Source organism: Zea mays, chromosome 8 (assembly GCF_902167145.1).
Source record: "Zea mays cultivar B73 chromosome 8, Zm-B73-REFERENCE-NAM-5.0, whole genome shotgun sequence".
In the NCBI taxonomy this organism is placed as follows: domain Eukaryota; kingdom Viridiplantae; phylum Streptophyta; class Magnoliopsida; order Poales; family Poaceae; genus Zea; species Zea mays.
Genome location: NC_050103.1, coordinates 89,833,024 through 89,846,991, shown reverse-complemented (window position 1 = coordinate 89,846,991; position 13,968 = coordinate 89,833,024). Strand labels below are relative to the sequence as shown.

General features: G+C 43.3%; 1 protein-coding gene across 1 annotated transcript; it reads right to left on the bottom strand.

Annotated features, from left to right (window-relative positions):
* Positions 1-5,546: 5,546 nt before the first annotated feature.
* LOC103635534 (oxidoreductase 2OG-Fe(II) oxygenase family protein) lies at positions 5,547-13,473 on the bottom strand. The gene is made up of 7 exons (XM_008657965.4): positions 12,486-13,473; positions 9,578-9,723; positions 9,309-9,426; positions 8,259-8,360; positions 7,982-8,097; positions 6,455-6,609; positions 5,547-6,350 (listed from the first exon to the last, which is right to left on the bottom strand). Exons 1-7 carry the CDS (start codon positions 13,081-13,083, stop codon positions 5,831-5,833), a joined length of 1,755 nt encoding a protein of 584 aa, XP_008656187.1. The 5' UTR covers positions 13,084-13,473; the 3' UTR covers positions 5,547-5,830.
* Positions 13,474-13,968: the final 495 nt, after the last annotated feature.

The following is a 13,968-nucleotide window of genomic DNA, read 5'->3' as shown; positions in this document are numbered from 1 at the left end:
AGTTATTCTCGGAAGTTTCTTAATCTCGAGGACGAGATTCTTTTAAGAGGGGTAGGTTTGTAACACTATAAAAGCCATCAACTAAAAATAAGAAATTTAGTTATTATGAAAATTAGGGTAATAAATTTTTATTCAAGTGTTTATTATTTATTTGTATTTTATTATTTATTTGCATTTTGAATCATTTTTTATTGCGCATGATTGATTATTGGATGTTTCATAGCAAATTCTTTTCATAGGAAAAATATCCTAGTAAATAACATAATAATTAAATAATATAATAATTATTAGTCTAAAAATAAATATTTTATTTATAAATAGTTTTGGTGGATTTTTATGAATTTTTGAGCTCTTTAAAAATGCATTTCGAAATTTGAAAAAAAAACCTCCCTAACCCTAAGGCCCACTAGGGGCCCAACTACTAACCCTAGGCGCCCTGGCTTCTCCCTGTTCCCAGTCGCCGCCGCCCCTACCTTTCTCCCTCTCCCCTATTCTCTCTCTTCTCTCACCTCTCTCTTCCCTTCCTCTCTCACCCGCACGAACCAGGGAGCCGGCCGAGCCCTGGCCGAGCCGCCCTCCCCGTGGCCGCGCCATGTCGCGCGCGCCAGGAGCCCTGCCGCGGACCAGCGCCCTGCCTCGACCGTGCCCCAGCACCGACCCACGCTAGGCAGCGACGCCCAGCGGACCGGCCGACCCCGACGCCGCCCGTGGTCGAGGAGCGCGACCCCGACTGACGACCTGCGCGCCCGAAGCGCCATGAAGCCACATGTCGTTTCATTTCCCCGTTAATGGAGCTTAATGCATCCGTTTCTACTCCTTCCCCCCATTCCTCCTCTTCCCATTACGAGCAGGAAACGGCAACGCCATTGAAGGCCTCCATGAAGACGCGCTGGTGCCCCCATGACCTCCCTGGCCGACCCTTCCACTCTCCCACCCTCTCCCAATAAATCTGACGCTCCTCCTCTCTCTCATCCTCCCCTACCTGAGCTCTCTCTCATTCCTCGCACTCTCTCGCTCACCGTTCGTCGCTGGAGTTCGCCGTTCATCGCCGGAGCTACGCCACCCGCCATCCGAAGCCGAGCCCCTGCTCTTCTCCGCCCGGCCGAAACCCTGTTGAGCCCTCCCCGTCACACGTACGAACCCAAGGTTGAAGACAACCTAAATTAATTTGTGTATTTTTGAAATTCTTTTGATTCGATTCATGAAGTGTATATTTGTCTTGTTGTAATATGAACTTGTGTGATCCGAAATTCATACGTATGTGCGCTATGGAATTTTTGGTAGATATATGCGATTAATAGTGCACTGTGATTGTTCATGTTAGTCGATGCGATGATTTTTGGATTAGAGAGAAATATGACGAAAAAATTAGTAGTCACACGTTGGTGATAAAAACACTAGATATGAAATTTTGTAGTTAAATTTGGTCACAATGAACTTTAGAAACTATTTGAAGAATTATAATCATAGGTTTATTTTAATGGAATTAGTAAGTGGTATAGAATTCATGACCATAAAAACATTATAGGATTTTAGATGATTTATATATGATTATTTTATTAATATTTTCTTTTAGAAAGAAAGGAGAAAATACCACTAGTAGTATGAAAAATATACTTTTACTAGCCAAAATAAACGTGTTCGCGAGTATAGCACTTAAATTCTTAAAGTTAGTAAAATACTCGTTTATGTCAAAATAACCCCGCTTATATTATAAAAAGTCCAATTAGTGGTTTATATTGATTTTTAGAATATTAATGTTAATAGATTCATTTTAGCTATACTCAATAATTCAAGTTAGAAATAAAAAGAATAAAATCTATAGGTCTATTTATTAGTATTAAAGACAATAATTATCATTTATTTTCATTGATGATGTTAATACATATTAATACTAGTTAAAACTGTATTTATAGCACCTACTCATAATTTCACCATTTATGACTCGCAATAATAGTCATAAATGAATTAATAAGCATTTACGCGCTAAGACGTATTTATGTGTGTGTTAAGTGCGATGTGTTAATGTGAATGTAATGGTGTATGTTTATGTAATGGTGCGTGTTTATTTATTGGTGAATGATTTCTTTTGTATGTACGATATGTGAATCGATATTAGAAGCTGACTGTGTGGTAGACGAACTGAATACGTTCGAGGACGACTCGTAGGACACGCTTGAGCAAGGCAAGTGGATTCTCTCTCTGCATACTCTTTTTGTACTCAATCAATGCATATAATAATATTTACTTTTTGATATACTACATAATTTGATGGGTTTTACCTAATTAAGTATTTCCTAGATTTACTAACTGTGTTCCTTGATTACCCTGGGAAATTATTAAGCTTTGCAAATTTGTACTACCGCTCAACTTAATAATTTTGATGTCACTCATTAAATTGATATTAATGTTCCAAAATTGAAATTGGCATTATGATATTAACCCGATGGTTAAAACAATATTATTTCATATTAATTAGAACATAGAGTGACCACCCAGGATAATAGTGCAACCACGAGTGCTATCATGGCTCTGGCTTTGGTAATTAGCTTTATATGCTTAGTTCCTAGCAACCTTACCTGAAATATGAGCAAGAGGGGGAGCGGCAGTGGTGGTAGCTCATGTTAACATGGGGACGTATTCTTGGCTAAGGTACCTCACCCAGAGGGCCTCCACACCGACTATGGAAACCTTAGCGGATTGATTCGTATTAAGTGTATTTTATGAAAGCCTCATAATGGATCCGTAGCCATTCACCTTGGTAGTGTTTACGGGTCCGATCAACCGAGGCTAGATGGGATACATGGCTTGTGGGTAAAGTTGTACCACCTCTGCAGAGTGTAAAACTGATATATCAGCCGTGCTCCCGGTTATGAGCAGTCTGGACTCCTCACATGATAATTGAACTTAAAGATGGACATTAAATCGAGATCCGATGATCTGCCAATGGTTTGCTTAAGTGGTTTCACTTAAGTGTTTTTGTTATACTCATATTCCTTTGTTTAAATGGGATACTTGGGATTCACACTTATTAGTAAGACAAGTGTTGTTAATAAAATGTTGACCAACTAAAATGCTTACTGCTCAACCTTAGCCTCACCTTGTTATACCTGTATTAATTTTTCCCCCACTTGCTGAGCCCCGACCATAAGTGAGCTCACCCTTGCTAATATTTTGATCAGAGGGTGATGCTGGAGACTTTGATGGAGATTTTGACGACAATGAATTCTAAAGTCTAACGATGCGCCGGTCATCTTCCCGTGGGAGATTGCCCATGTTATTTAATTCCGCCTTACTTTGATGTGATACTTGTTAAGGATACAATGATTCAGATGATGTAATAAAGTATTATACTCTCTTTACGCCTTTATTGCATTGTCTTTTGTTATATTACACTTGTGACGTCAACATATGTGTGTGAAATGGATCTTGGCACACATATGCTATGTGCTCGGTTATGCCCCCTGGAACCGGGTGTGACACCTTGATCAGTTCCAGCCATCTTCGCTGCTTCATGTTTAGTTCTGACTGGATGAATATATACTTAAGACTCTTGTAGTCTGTGTAAACATCACACTTCTGCCCATACAGATAGTGCCTCCGGATCTTCAATGCATGAACCACTGCCATCAATTCTAGGTCATGTGTGGGATAATTTCTCTCATGAATTTTCAGCTGTCGGGATGAGTACGCCACCACTCTCCATTTTTGCATTAGCACACCCCCAGACCAGTGTATGAAGCATCACAATACATTGAGAATGGCTTGTGAACATCAGGTAGGATCGACACAGGTGCTGTAGTCAACTTCCTCTTCAATGCTTCAAAGGACTCTTAACACTATGGGGTCCACTTGAACTCAACTTCTTTGCCAGCAGGGCTCTCATCGGTCTGACAATTTTAGACAAACCTTCAATGAAACGCCGATAGTATCCAGCCATTCCAATGAATTTCTTGATCCCACGGACATCTCTCGGTGCTTTCTAGTCCAGAATATCTGCCACCTTATTTGGGTCAACAGCTAACCCGTCTCGGTTTATGATGTGACCTAATAACAGGACTTCGCTGATCCAGAACTCATGTTTGCTCAACTTAGCTTACAACTGATGATCCCGTAATCGTTGCAATACCATCTTCAAATGCTCCTCATGTTCTTCCTCATTCTGAGAATATATAAGGATATCATCGATAAATAGCACTACAAACTTGTTCAGATAATCCATGAACACACTATTCATCAGATACATGAACAAAGCTGGCCCATTGGTTAGACCAAATGAAGAGTTGTAGTTGAATGTTTATGAAACTTAGTTGAGACGTGTTATATTTGTGAACACTTCGACACAGAAAGTTATAAAACCTTCTAAAACTTTTATGTCATACTTATATCGTAAAAATATGTGTCCATGCCAAATTTCATAAATTTTTACCAAATTTACATATTATTTCACAATTTCTATAAATAGGTATATAGTAATTCACTTAATCGATATAAAATAGTACATTTGTTAAGAAAAATAAATTTGCCATTGCAATATGAATGAATACCATATATGAATGTCTGTACCAAAATTTAAATAAAATAATGAAGAAATTAATCTATATATAATGTAAAGTGGAGAGTTATAGTTGAAGGTTTATGAAACTTAGTTTACATGTGTTTTATTTGTGAACACTTTGACACAAAAAAGTTAAAAAATCTTATGAAACTTTTATTTCATACTTTAATCATCAAGACATGTGTCCAAATTTTTGTCCACATTTACATATTATTTTATAATTTCTATAAAAATGTATGCAACAATTCACTTAATTGGTATAAAATAGTAAATGTGCTAAGAAATAAAATTTGCTATTCCAAAATGAATGAATGTCATATATGAATGCGCGTATAAAAACTTAAATAAAAATAATAAAGAAATTATGTATACCAAATGTATTTATATTTTGAATGATGTGCGTATAATGTGCGTATCATATAGTGTAAAGTGGAGAGTTATATATTTGAATGATGAAGCTTAGTTGAATATTATATTTTTAAACAAATTATGTATACCAAATGTATTTATATTTTAGACTCTAAATATTTTCTTTATATCATGTATAATTTGTGTATTTGTATTTTGGACTCTAAAAATCTCAATAATCTAATTTAATTACAATTAGTCTTTCTAAACATTAATAAAATTTATCATTGTGTATCACTAGTTATATAAGATTAACATAATTATTTATTAACTATATGTATGTTTTTAAATATTTTAAATAGTGTAGGTCATTTTTAGTACATTATTAAATTTAAAATAATTTGTAATTAGTAACTTGGTATAAAAACAAGTTTTAAATGGTTTCATCAAAAACTTTTTCTTCACATATATGGATAGTATCGGATATTTCACGGTTCTATCAAATACGAATCTAAAAACAAATTCATATACATCGACTTAACATTCATATTAAACTCGAATACGAAGACATATATCTATATTAGCATTTTATTCGAATACGGATAATTTGGATATAGGGGGGCGGGGGGGGGGGGGGGGGGAATCCAAACTCAGCTGCTGATGCATGTATGACAACAACATCCATAAGTTTTACTCGGAACGGAAAATAGGGGGACAGGATGAAAACAAAAGGAAAACCCTGCCCTGATTCTGCCTTCACCTATCCCTACGCTCGTACTCCTCTACCGGTTCTGAACTCCGCTAAACCGCTACTCACTCACATTGTCACAAGTCACAAACCCGGCTAAATTACAGGCGGACCGAAAGCCCTCAAGGAAAAAAAAAAAACACAGGTTCGACGGCGACGTGAAGTCGGGCAGGTCCTCAGCCCTGCGCCTCGATGGGCGACATCATCGCAGAGAACCGGCGCTTCTGGATGCGCGGCGGAAGGTGCTTGTTGTACCGCTTCGGCCCGACCGTCCACGGCAGGAACACACCGGTGCCGCTGCGGCTCATCCACTTGCTGATGTTGCCGCCTCCGGTGCCCAACGAGGCCATCACCATGGGCCTCGCAGGCGCTGCGGCCACCATCATGACGGGCGCTCGCATGGCCATGCCCCAGGCCGCGGGCGCCAGCACGGTCTGCGGGGTCGGGGCATAACCGATGATGGCGCCGCTGACCGGGGGCTTCTGCGTCATGCACGCGGGCGCCGGCACCTGGGAGGCCGTGGCTGGCTGCGGCTGCCAGGGCGTCAAGGCCTTGGTGGGGGACGGGAGTGGGCTCAGATCCACCGGCGTCGATGGCCTCACCCTTGCAAACGTGATGCTCACGCGCCGGTTGGACGACGTGCACACCACGTGGCGCGCCATGTCGGCACTGTTCCCACGCATCACCAATAGGGACCTACATACAGGTTTTTGGAGCGCAATTCCATGACCATGAATGAGCCTTGTGTTCCATCTTACTAGACAGTATGACTACATAAATAATGCAATTGTTAAGCTTACCCTTGCTTTAGTGAGAGTGTGAGAGGTCCCTTGTAGTTGCCGTTGCTGTCAGTGACAAGTGACCTGCCAAATGCCATCGTAGTTTCAGACAGCAGAAGAGTGCAAATGGGGTTGTCCAGATGGGGAGGCTTGAAGTAGGGCTGCGAATGTTCATCCTGCAAAACAGATTAACTGACTTGTGAGAGCCTAAAAATGGCACTTGCCCAAGGAAAGGATATTTGCTGTTTTTTAAACTGAGCTATCTATCCATGCCCTATAGAGAACACATATGTCCAAGTAACAATTTCTTAGCGTTAATAACAAATTTGTGTCAGTAGTTTAAAAAATAAAACCAAAATTTCTAGTTATACAAATTGTCTTGTTGTGATCCTATGAATCAATTCAATTGAAACCTTAGATTCATACTAGAGCCATGATGACCAAGTCCGAGTAACCTCTTTTAGATTCTTAGGACCGTTTGCTTTAGATTCTTTATTATCTCCTTCACATCTTTTTTCTTCGGTTTGTCAACCCTGTAATCTCACCCCAGTTTTCGTTACTCATTAAATCAAATGTAAAGTTGTCACAGTTTATTAACCCTGTAATCTCACCGCCCACCTAAAAAAAGTTTTTTCTACTCGCCAAATCAAATGTAAAGTTGACAGTATCAGAGAAATATTTTTTGATTCTGCTTTTACCCGGTCCCACAATTGGCGAATGGTAGGTTCACTAGAGAATAGTTAACAGGTTGTTTTAGGAGATACATAAAATGAATTTAAATTTAAACCACAACCATTATGTTATAGTTCTAAAATTCTTTATTTTTCTAAACATATGGTGAATGGCCGTAGTTATGAAAGAGACCAACTTTATTCAGCTTGGGTGAAAGGTACAAGATCTGCATAGATATAGATATTAGGGGATGTTTAGTTTCTAGGGACTAATTTTTAGGCTCTGTTCCAATCCCACTAGATAAACTTTAGCACCTTTTTTAGCTACTTTTAGCTATTTAGTGATCTAAACAGGAGAGCTAATGGTTGTGTGATAAAATTTAACACCTATTATCTCATAAGCTGCTCAAGGGTTGCTAAAAGTAGCTAAACGTGGGTCAGAGAACTCCATTTTCCACCCATACCCTCCAACCTCATTCCCTCTCTCCGCATTAGGGCATATGTGTCTTTTTATTCCAATGTGCTAAATTTTATTAGAGTAGTCCAAACACCCTAAGGAGTTGAAGTTTAGCACTTCAATTTATATGGCTAAAATTTAGTAGGAAGCTAAAATTTATCCTGTGAGATTGAAACTGGGCCTTAGTCCCTGCATTTTATTCTATTTTAGTCCCTAAATTACCAAATACAAAAACTAAAACTCCATTTTAGTTTATGTATTTAGCACTTTATTGACTAAAATTGAATAAAATAGAGGGCCTAAAAAATTAGTCCCTAAAAACCAAACACCCCCTTATTACTAATACACGTGAAAGAGCATTCGATTTCATCGAGTGTGCTGTCATGTTTATGTACATAGTAATAAAACATCGACATCTACCTCATCGAAGAAGTTGATGATGACACTGTTTGGTTTCCTGCTTTCTGGTATTAAACGCCAAAGAACAAGGTGGTCAATGACAGCCTGCAGGACAAGGGGGATTGGTTCTGTGTGACCTGTCGACAAGGAGAAAAGGGGGGACATTCGTGACACCATTCAAAAGGCATTCCAATGTCTTTAGATGCTATAGTTATACAAATATGCCATGCACAAAAAGCATATTCTTGCCAGTGTAAGGAAGTTGAAGAAAATGAGGCACTGAGTCTTCGGAACATACAATTAGCTTCCTCTGTGGTAGGTTGAAATAACGGGACACCAAGCTGTATGATCTCCCTCTTGTTTCCTTTCATCTGCTTGTTGAAGAATATGAAAGTCTCACCTAAATTTGAAAAGAAACAGATATATAATAAGCACCGGACTGGACAAGGAAATTGCACCAAGGCAATATTGCAATGAACGCGTAAACAGTCACATTTCAAGAGATAAAATAGATGAACACACTGACCAGAGCTAAGAAAAAATTAGTGGTCTTCAAGTTCAGGTAGCTTACATGGATGTGATGATTTCAGCCAGAACGCAATGGAAGAGTGCCCAGTTTGTGGGTTCTATCTTCTATGTCAATTCTTAAGGAGGGGGGTCAGCATAGTCAGGAACTTAAGAGGTCAGTTGAGGTCTTACTAGGATCAACATTTTGTTGTGCACGACTTTGGACGGACGTTACCATGGCTTGGCACGACCTATTCCGATAAAAAAGGAGTGATCTAATACACCACTAGTATTCAATTATATATTCAGTTCAAAGGTGTTTCTTTCATTAAGAGAGGTAAACTTCATGTTAGCTGAAGATAAGGAAATACATGTCAAATCAGTCAGCGTCTTAGTCACTAGGTTGATATTTACTTTTGTATGTTAGATTCATGTACTAATGTACCCAGGAAGATACTCCTAGATCAGTACTATTAATCTAGTTATAAATTCCAACATCTTATATTTTTCTGTTTCTATGCTATGGGGGAGAAAATTGCTAAGAACCAGATCTATGAACTAGTTAGCATAAAATTATGTAAGACAAAAAAATAAGCAATGATAGAAAAGGTAATGAATGATAGCCTGAACTAGGACCACAGTAAGATGCTATGCATAAAGCATTTTGGTATCTGAAAGCATCAACTGACAGATTTTTTCCTTTTGGACAAATAACCACATGTTAGCTATGGAAACTAATACAAGTAAGCAAACACAATGAGAAAATAATACTAATTTTTTTAGACATATAGGTAAACTTCATGGACGAGAGAACTTCTGAAGCGATAGGAACACAACTTACCTGAAAGTTCTCCATTTCTGCCAGCCTGACGAATTTCATTGATGAAATCTGCAACCTTCATGATCTCCGATGTTGTAAAAACATCTTCATATATCTTCAAGCCTTTCACGACATTAACCTGGTTTTAGCACAAGATCATGAACATCAGTAAAAAAAAGAGTGTAGTCAGAAGAAATGAATTTTAAGATGAATAGAAGTGCTACTACTTCCTACAGCATCTCCTAGTCCTGTACAGAAAGATTGCCGAGTGGTGTGAAGTTGGAACTCGCCATGTGCCCCTTCACGGATTCCTTGGCCACGAAACCTTTCTGGATCTTGATCCTCTCAGGACGGGCAATGCACTCCTCGTGGTCAGAGCAGATGGGATAGCTCTCTGGTAGGATGTGTTCCCCTTGAGATCCTTGATCAGTATGATCTGCTAAGTAATATATATCTCAGAGGCTACCCAACCATTGTTGGATATATATACTACGACTTGCAACCAAAAAAAAAGACACCAAATTCTTCAACAAAGCTTATGTCATTTGGGACATAACATCCTTATTGCTGGGTATCAAAACTTTTGTACTTTGGAGAAAGGAAGAAAAATAAATTAAAACGCTTACAGATACAGGTGCTCGAGGGAGAAAAAAAGCAAATCCAAGAGAACACAAACATTTCAGCAACAGCAGCGTTTGAACAAAGCTTGGAACACGATGGCATGATTAGGGGGCAAGGTCCCTCGATCAGCAACAACAGGTCCAGTCTATCACGCGTTCAAATTCTCACATATCGTTCTGTCACATATGCTGCTTTTATCACCCGTTAGATCTTCAAAATATCCATCATAACCCATGAAGAAATGATTTCGTTTTGGTTGAATCTCAAACTGCTGCACCCTTTTGGTGTCACTTTTACGTACTACAGCATGAATGGAGAGAAAAAAAAAGGTGCCTTCCGTGATATAATAATATGATAAAGAGGAGAGTTTAGATGAAAGAACTGACAATCCATATAGATAAAAACATTGTAGAAACAGTATAAACCGGTACGGATTAAAGCCGAATGAGCTGGAAGGCTGGAACACAGAACACGAGCATTGTAGTGTACTATATATGTAGGTGCACGCATCGAATGAAACCAGGGACCACCAGCAGCAGTATACATGTTCAATTATTGGGCAAGGGACAGAGGTATAAAAGATGATACTCAAGTAACCCGCTCTACTTATATCACTCTCTCCTTTTATTTCTAGCTTCGCAATGGTCCATCGCACGCACAAGAAACACAAGAATTGTTTTTCGTCTACACTCTTTTAAAAAAAGAAAGTCAGAGATTGACTGAAATCTTCTAAAATCGAGAGACGAGCTGAGAAAAAGGCAAGCTGACTAACAACAGCAGCATGTGGACAAAGCTTGGAACACGATGTCATCATCAATTGACAGCGCGTACACAAACTACGCTGTTGTAGAACCATTAGAATCCTTTGGAACGCGGGAATTTTTTAAATCTCAGAAAACTTCACAGAAATCAGTCCGTTTTTATTAAAAAACATAGAGATTTCCCGCGTTCTAAAGTCGCCCTTAACCAATTCCACGGCACAGCTCAATCGCGCATGAGCTCCAAAAAGTTCTCCGATCGTATACCTACCCCTGACGGCCGCGCTAGCGGCTGAAGTCTCGACGGGAGCCGTCACGGTCCACCTGGCATACGGAGACAAGAAGTTCTTTCGCGGAACCCCTCTACCCAGCAGACGGGACCCCTCACAGTACAATCGGCTGATTGGCCAGGGTCCCACTCCCCGAGACAGTAGCCCACGGAGACCACGTGTGCGGCCCGGGCTGCCGGCCGACCCGATACGCGCGGCACCAGATCCAGCCTCCTGGCACCCGGAACCCGATCTGGGGCCAGGTGGTCGGTGTCCCTTGGTGCGGGTTGTGTGGGTCCATTAACTCGACTCACTCGAGCGTCAGAGGCACGCCACTGGGGAGCTGGAGTTCAAGGCTGGCGTCAGTGTGGCACTCATCGTCACCGACCGACCGACCGACCGCTCCAAGTGAGTCACAAGTTCCGTCGAGGCCAACCCTGCCATGTCCGACGCCGATCGATCTGAGAGCTGACACATGGGCAGCAATATTCTAAGGCCACGCGCAATTTGCAGACACGACAAGAGCCAATCGCAGCACTGAGCAGACTCACCAGGCTGGTGTGCCCAACTGCAACGATGCATTCGAGGCCGTTGGCCGCCCTCGGCCAGACCAGACGGGTCGGGCGGAGACGCTCGAGCGCCCGTAGGCCGTAGCTGCACTGCACGTTTATTTAATATATAAACTACTTCTCCAACATTAAGTGGCGACGCAGCTGCAGTAAACGCATCGCCTAATTGCAAAAGGCCGCCGTACAACCAGTCTGCCATCGGCCTGCGGCCTTCTCCGCGGGACCAGGGACAGGCCAAAGCCCAAAAGGGTGCCCGAGGTGAGGACTGGGGCCGCATGGAGGCGTAGCAAAGCCGAAAAGAGAGAAGGTCGTCGGAGCGTCGGAGGAAAAGCGGTAGGGTTTTGCGATCCTACTTCCTAGCGACCCCGTGATCCCCTTTCACGGGTACTGCTTTCTCCGCCGCCGCCACGACCGACGGCCAGGATTGACTGAGAGGATGGACATGGACACGAAAAAATATATCAGACCACGCGCTCCAATTTTGCACTAGCCTCCAGAAGAAATGGACCCGTGCGGCATCTACATTCCCATTTCACATGAACCAACGCTCCTGTGCAGCTTTAGCAATAATGTCATGATTAAGCGTAATCTGGAAGCCTGTTAATCTCGTGAATCGAAAACATAAAATAAAACTCCCAAAAAGAAGACATTATTTGATATTTTTTATACTAGTGCCATCGTCCCGCCGTTTTACAGTTAGTTAGTTAGGCCCGGAAAGGAGTTTAGTAATAAGAAAAAAATACTTGCGGGAAAGTCACATCTGGCTACCAGATCCAAGAGTTCACGAAGCGGCCGAAATTTATTTGATAATTTTGGAAACTCTAATCTACTAGTGCGGACGTCGAGCTAAAGGAAACGACGACGGATTCTGCATGTCCGAATGCCGGAGGCCGGAACATGAACGGGATGCAGCAGGCAAAGGTAATTAATTGACGCGAGCACGGGAGAATTTAATTTTCGGGTTAGCGTGATTGTACTTACGTCCGTCTGGGACGGTGTCGTCTTCCGTAGAGGGGGCCTTCCGCTCCGACGAATCTCCCGAGGAGTCAGCCCCCGCGTCCGCCTCCTCGTGACACTCCAAGGCGGGGTTGATGACGGTGCCGTCAGCCTCCTCGGCCTCCGGAGCCGGATCCTGGTGTATAGGATCCTGCTGGTGCTCCGGCCTGGGTTCGGGCTCCGCCTCAGAGGGGAGGTCTTCCATGGGATCGTGGATCACCGTGGACGCGACCTCCTCCTCCGAGTAGCAGCAGGGCCCCGCGGCGGCGCGGGCGGCCGCGACGCGGCGCAGCTCGGCGTTGACGTCCGTGACGGGGTAGAACTTCTGCATGTGGAGGACGGGGAACCAGTTGGCGCGTCGGCGGTGGAGCGCGGCGAAGACGGGGTCGTACTCGGCCCCGCCGCCGCCGCCGATCTGCGCCAGGTGTCCGCACAGCGCGTCGATCATCGCGTTCGCGGCCGCGAACTCGCCGCGGAACCACCCGATCACCGCGTCCATGGCCGCCACCTCGGGCGCCGCGGGACCGCCAGCCGCCGCGGCCGAGCCCACCGGCGACCCCGGCATGCCGGCCGCCGTCGTCATCGCTCCCGCGATCGCCAGTCCAAGCTCGTCACCGCCCTGCCTCTCTCTCTCTCCCCCGAATTCCCTACGCCTCTCGTCTCTGCCTCCCCACCTCTCTTCTAGACTTCTAGTAATGGCGTTGGCCCTGGCAAAACAGAGGAAGACGGTGTGTGGGGCTCTGGCTCACCCGGGCGCTCGTACTTATAAATGCCTCGGCGGGTGCCCGTGGCCAGGGCCAGCCCCAATCGGGTGACGTAGCGGCGAGTCGGGAAGCGCGGATCCGGCGTCGAGGCTGAATTGCCGTTAAGGGCCAGGTCGCTTTTGTGCCTGCGACCTACGGGGGGTCGGACCGGACGGGCAACGGGGGTAGTAGGGGGCGCGTGCGGACCGCGCTCGCCACCCACCGGCCGGGCCGCCGGGGCTCAGAGGCAGAGGGTGGCAGCGTCGCCCTACCGGACCTGATATTGGGACGCATGCCGTGCGGTGCGGCACGGAACGTTCTTCGTGGGCGCAGTCTTCTGGACCACGCATGATCCTGGTCGTGCGCTTCAGAGCGGCACGGGCATGTCCGGTTTCTTTTCGAGAAAGAAGCTAGCGATGTATCGTGCACTGTGGATATGTTCCAAATGACGTGGAGAAGGGCGTTGAAGAAGTGGAGATGACAATTTTTGTAACGCGCATAGAGACAATTCAATCTTTGGGACGTTATTCAGCGAACCGGAGAAAAAAGTTATTGGACCCAGCAACTAGATTACATGATCTCGTAGGTGCCGTTCTTCAAATACTATATGTGTTTGTGATGATTGTGTTGTATTTTTTGAGGATATAACATGAAATTAAGGTTGATTGTTATATTGTTCAAGATCACTTAGCATGTGATCGGTTGCGAGACAGATCAGCTGAGAA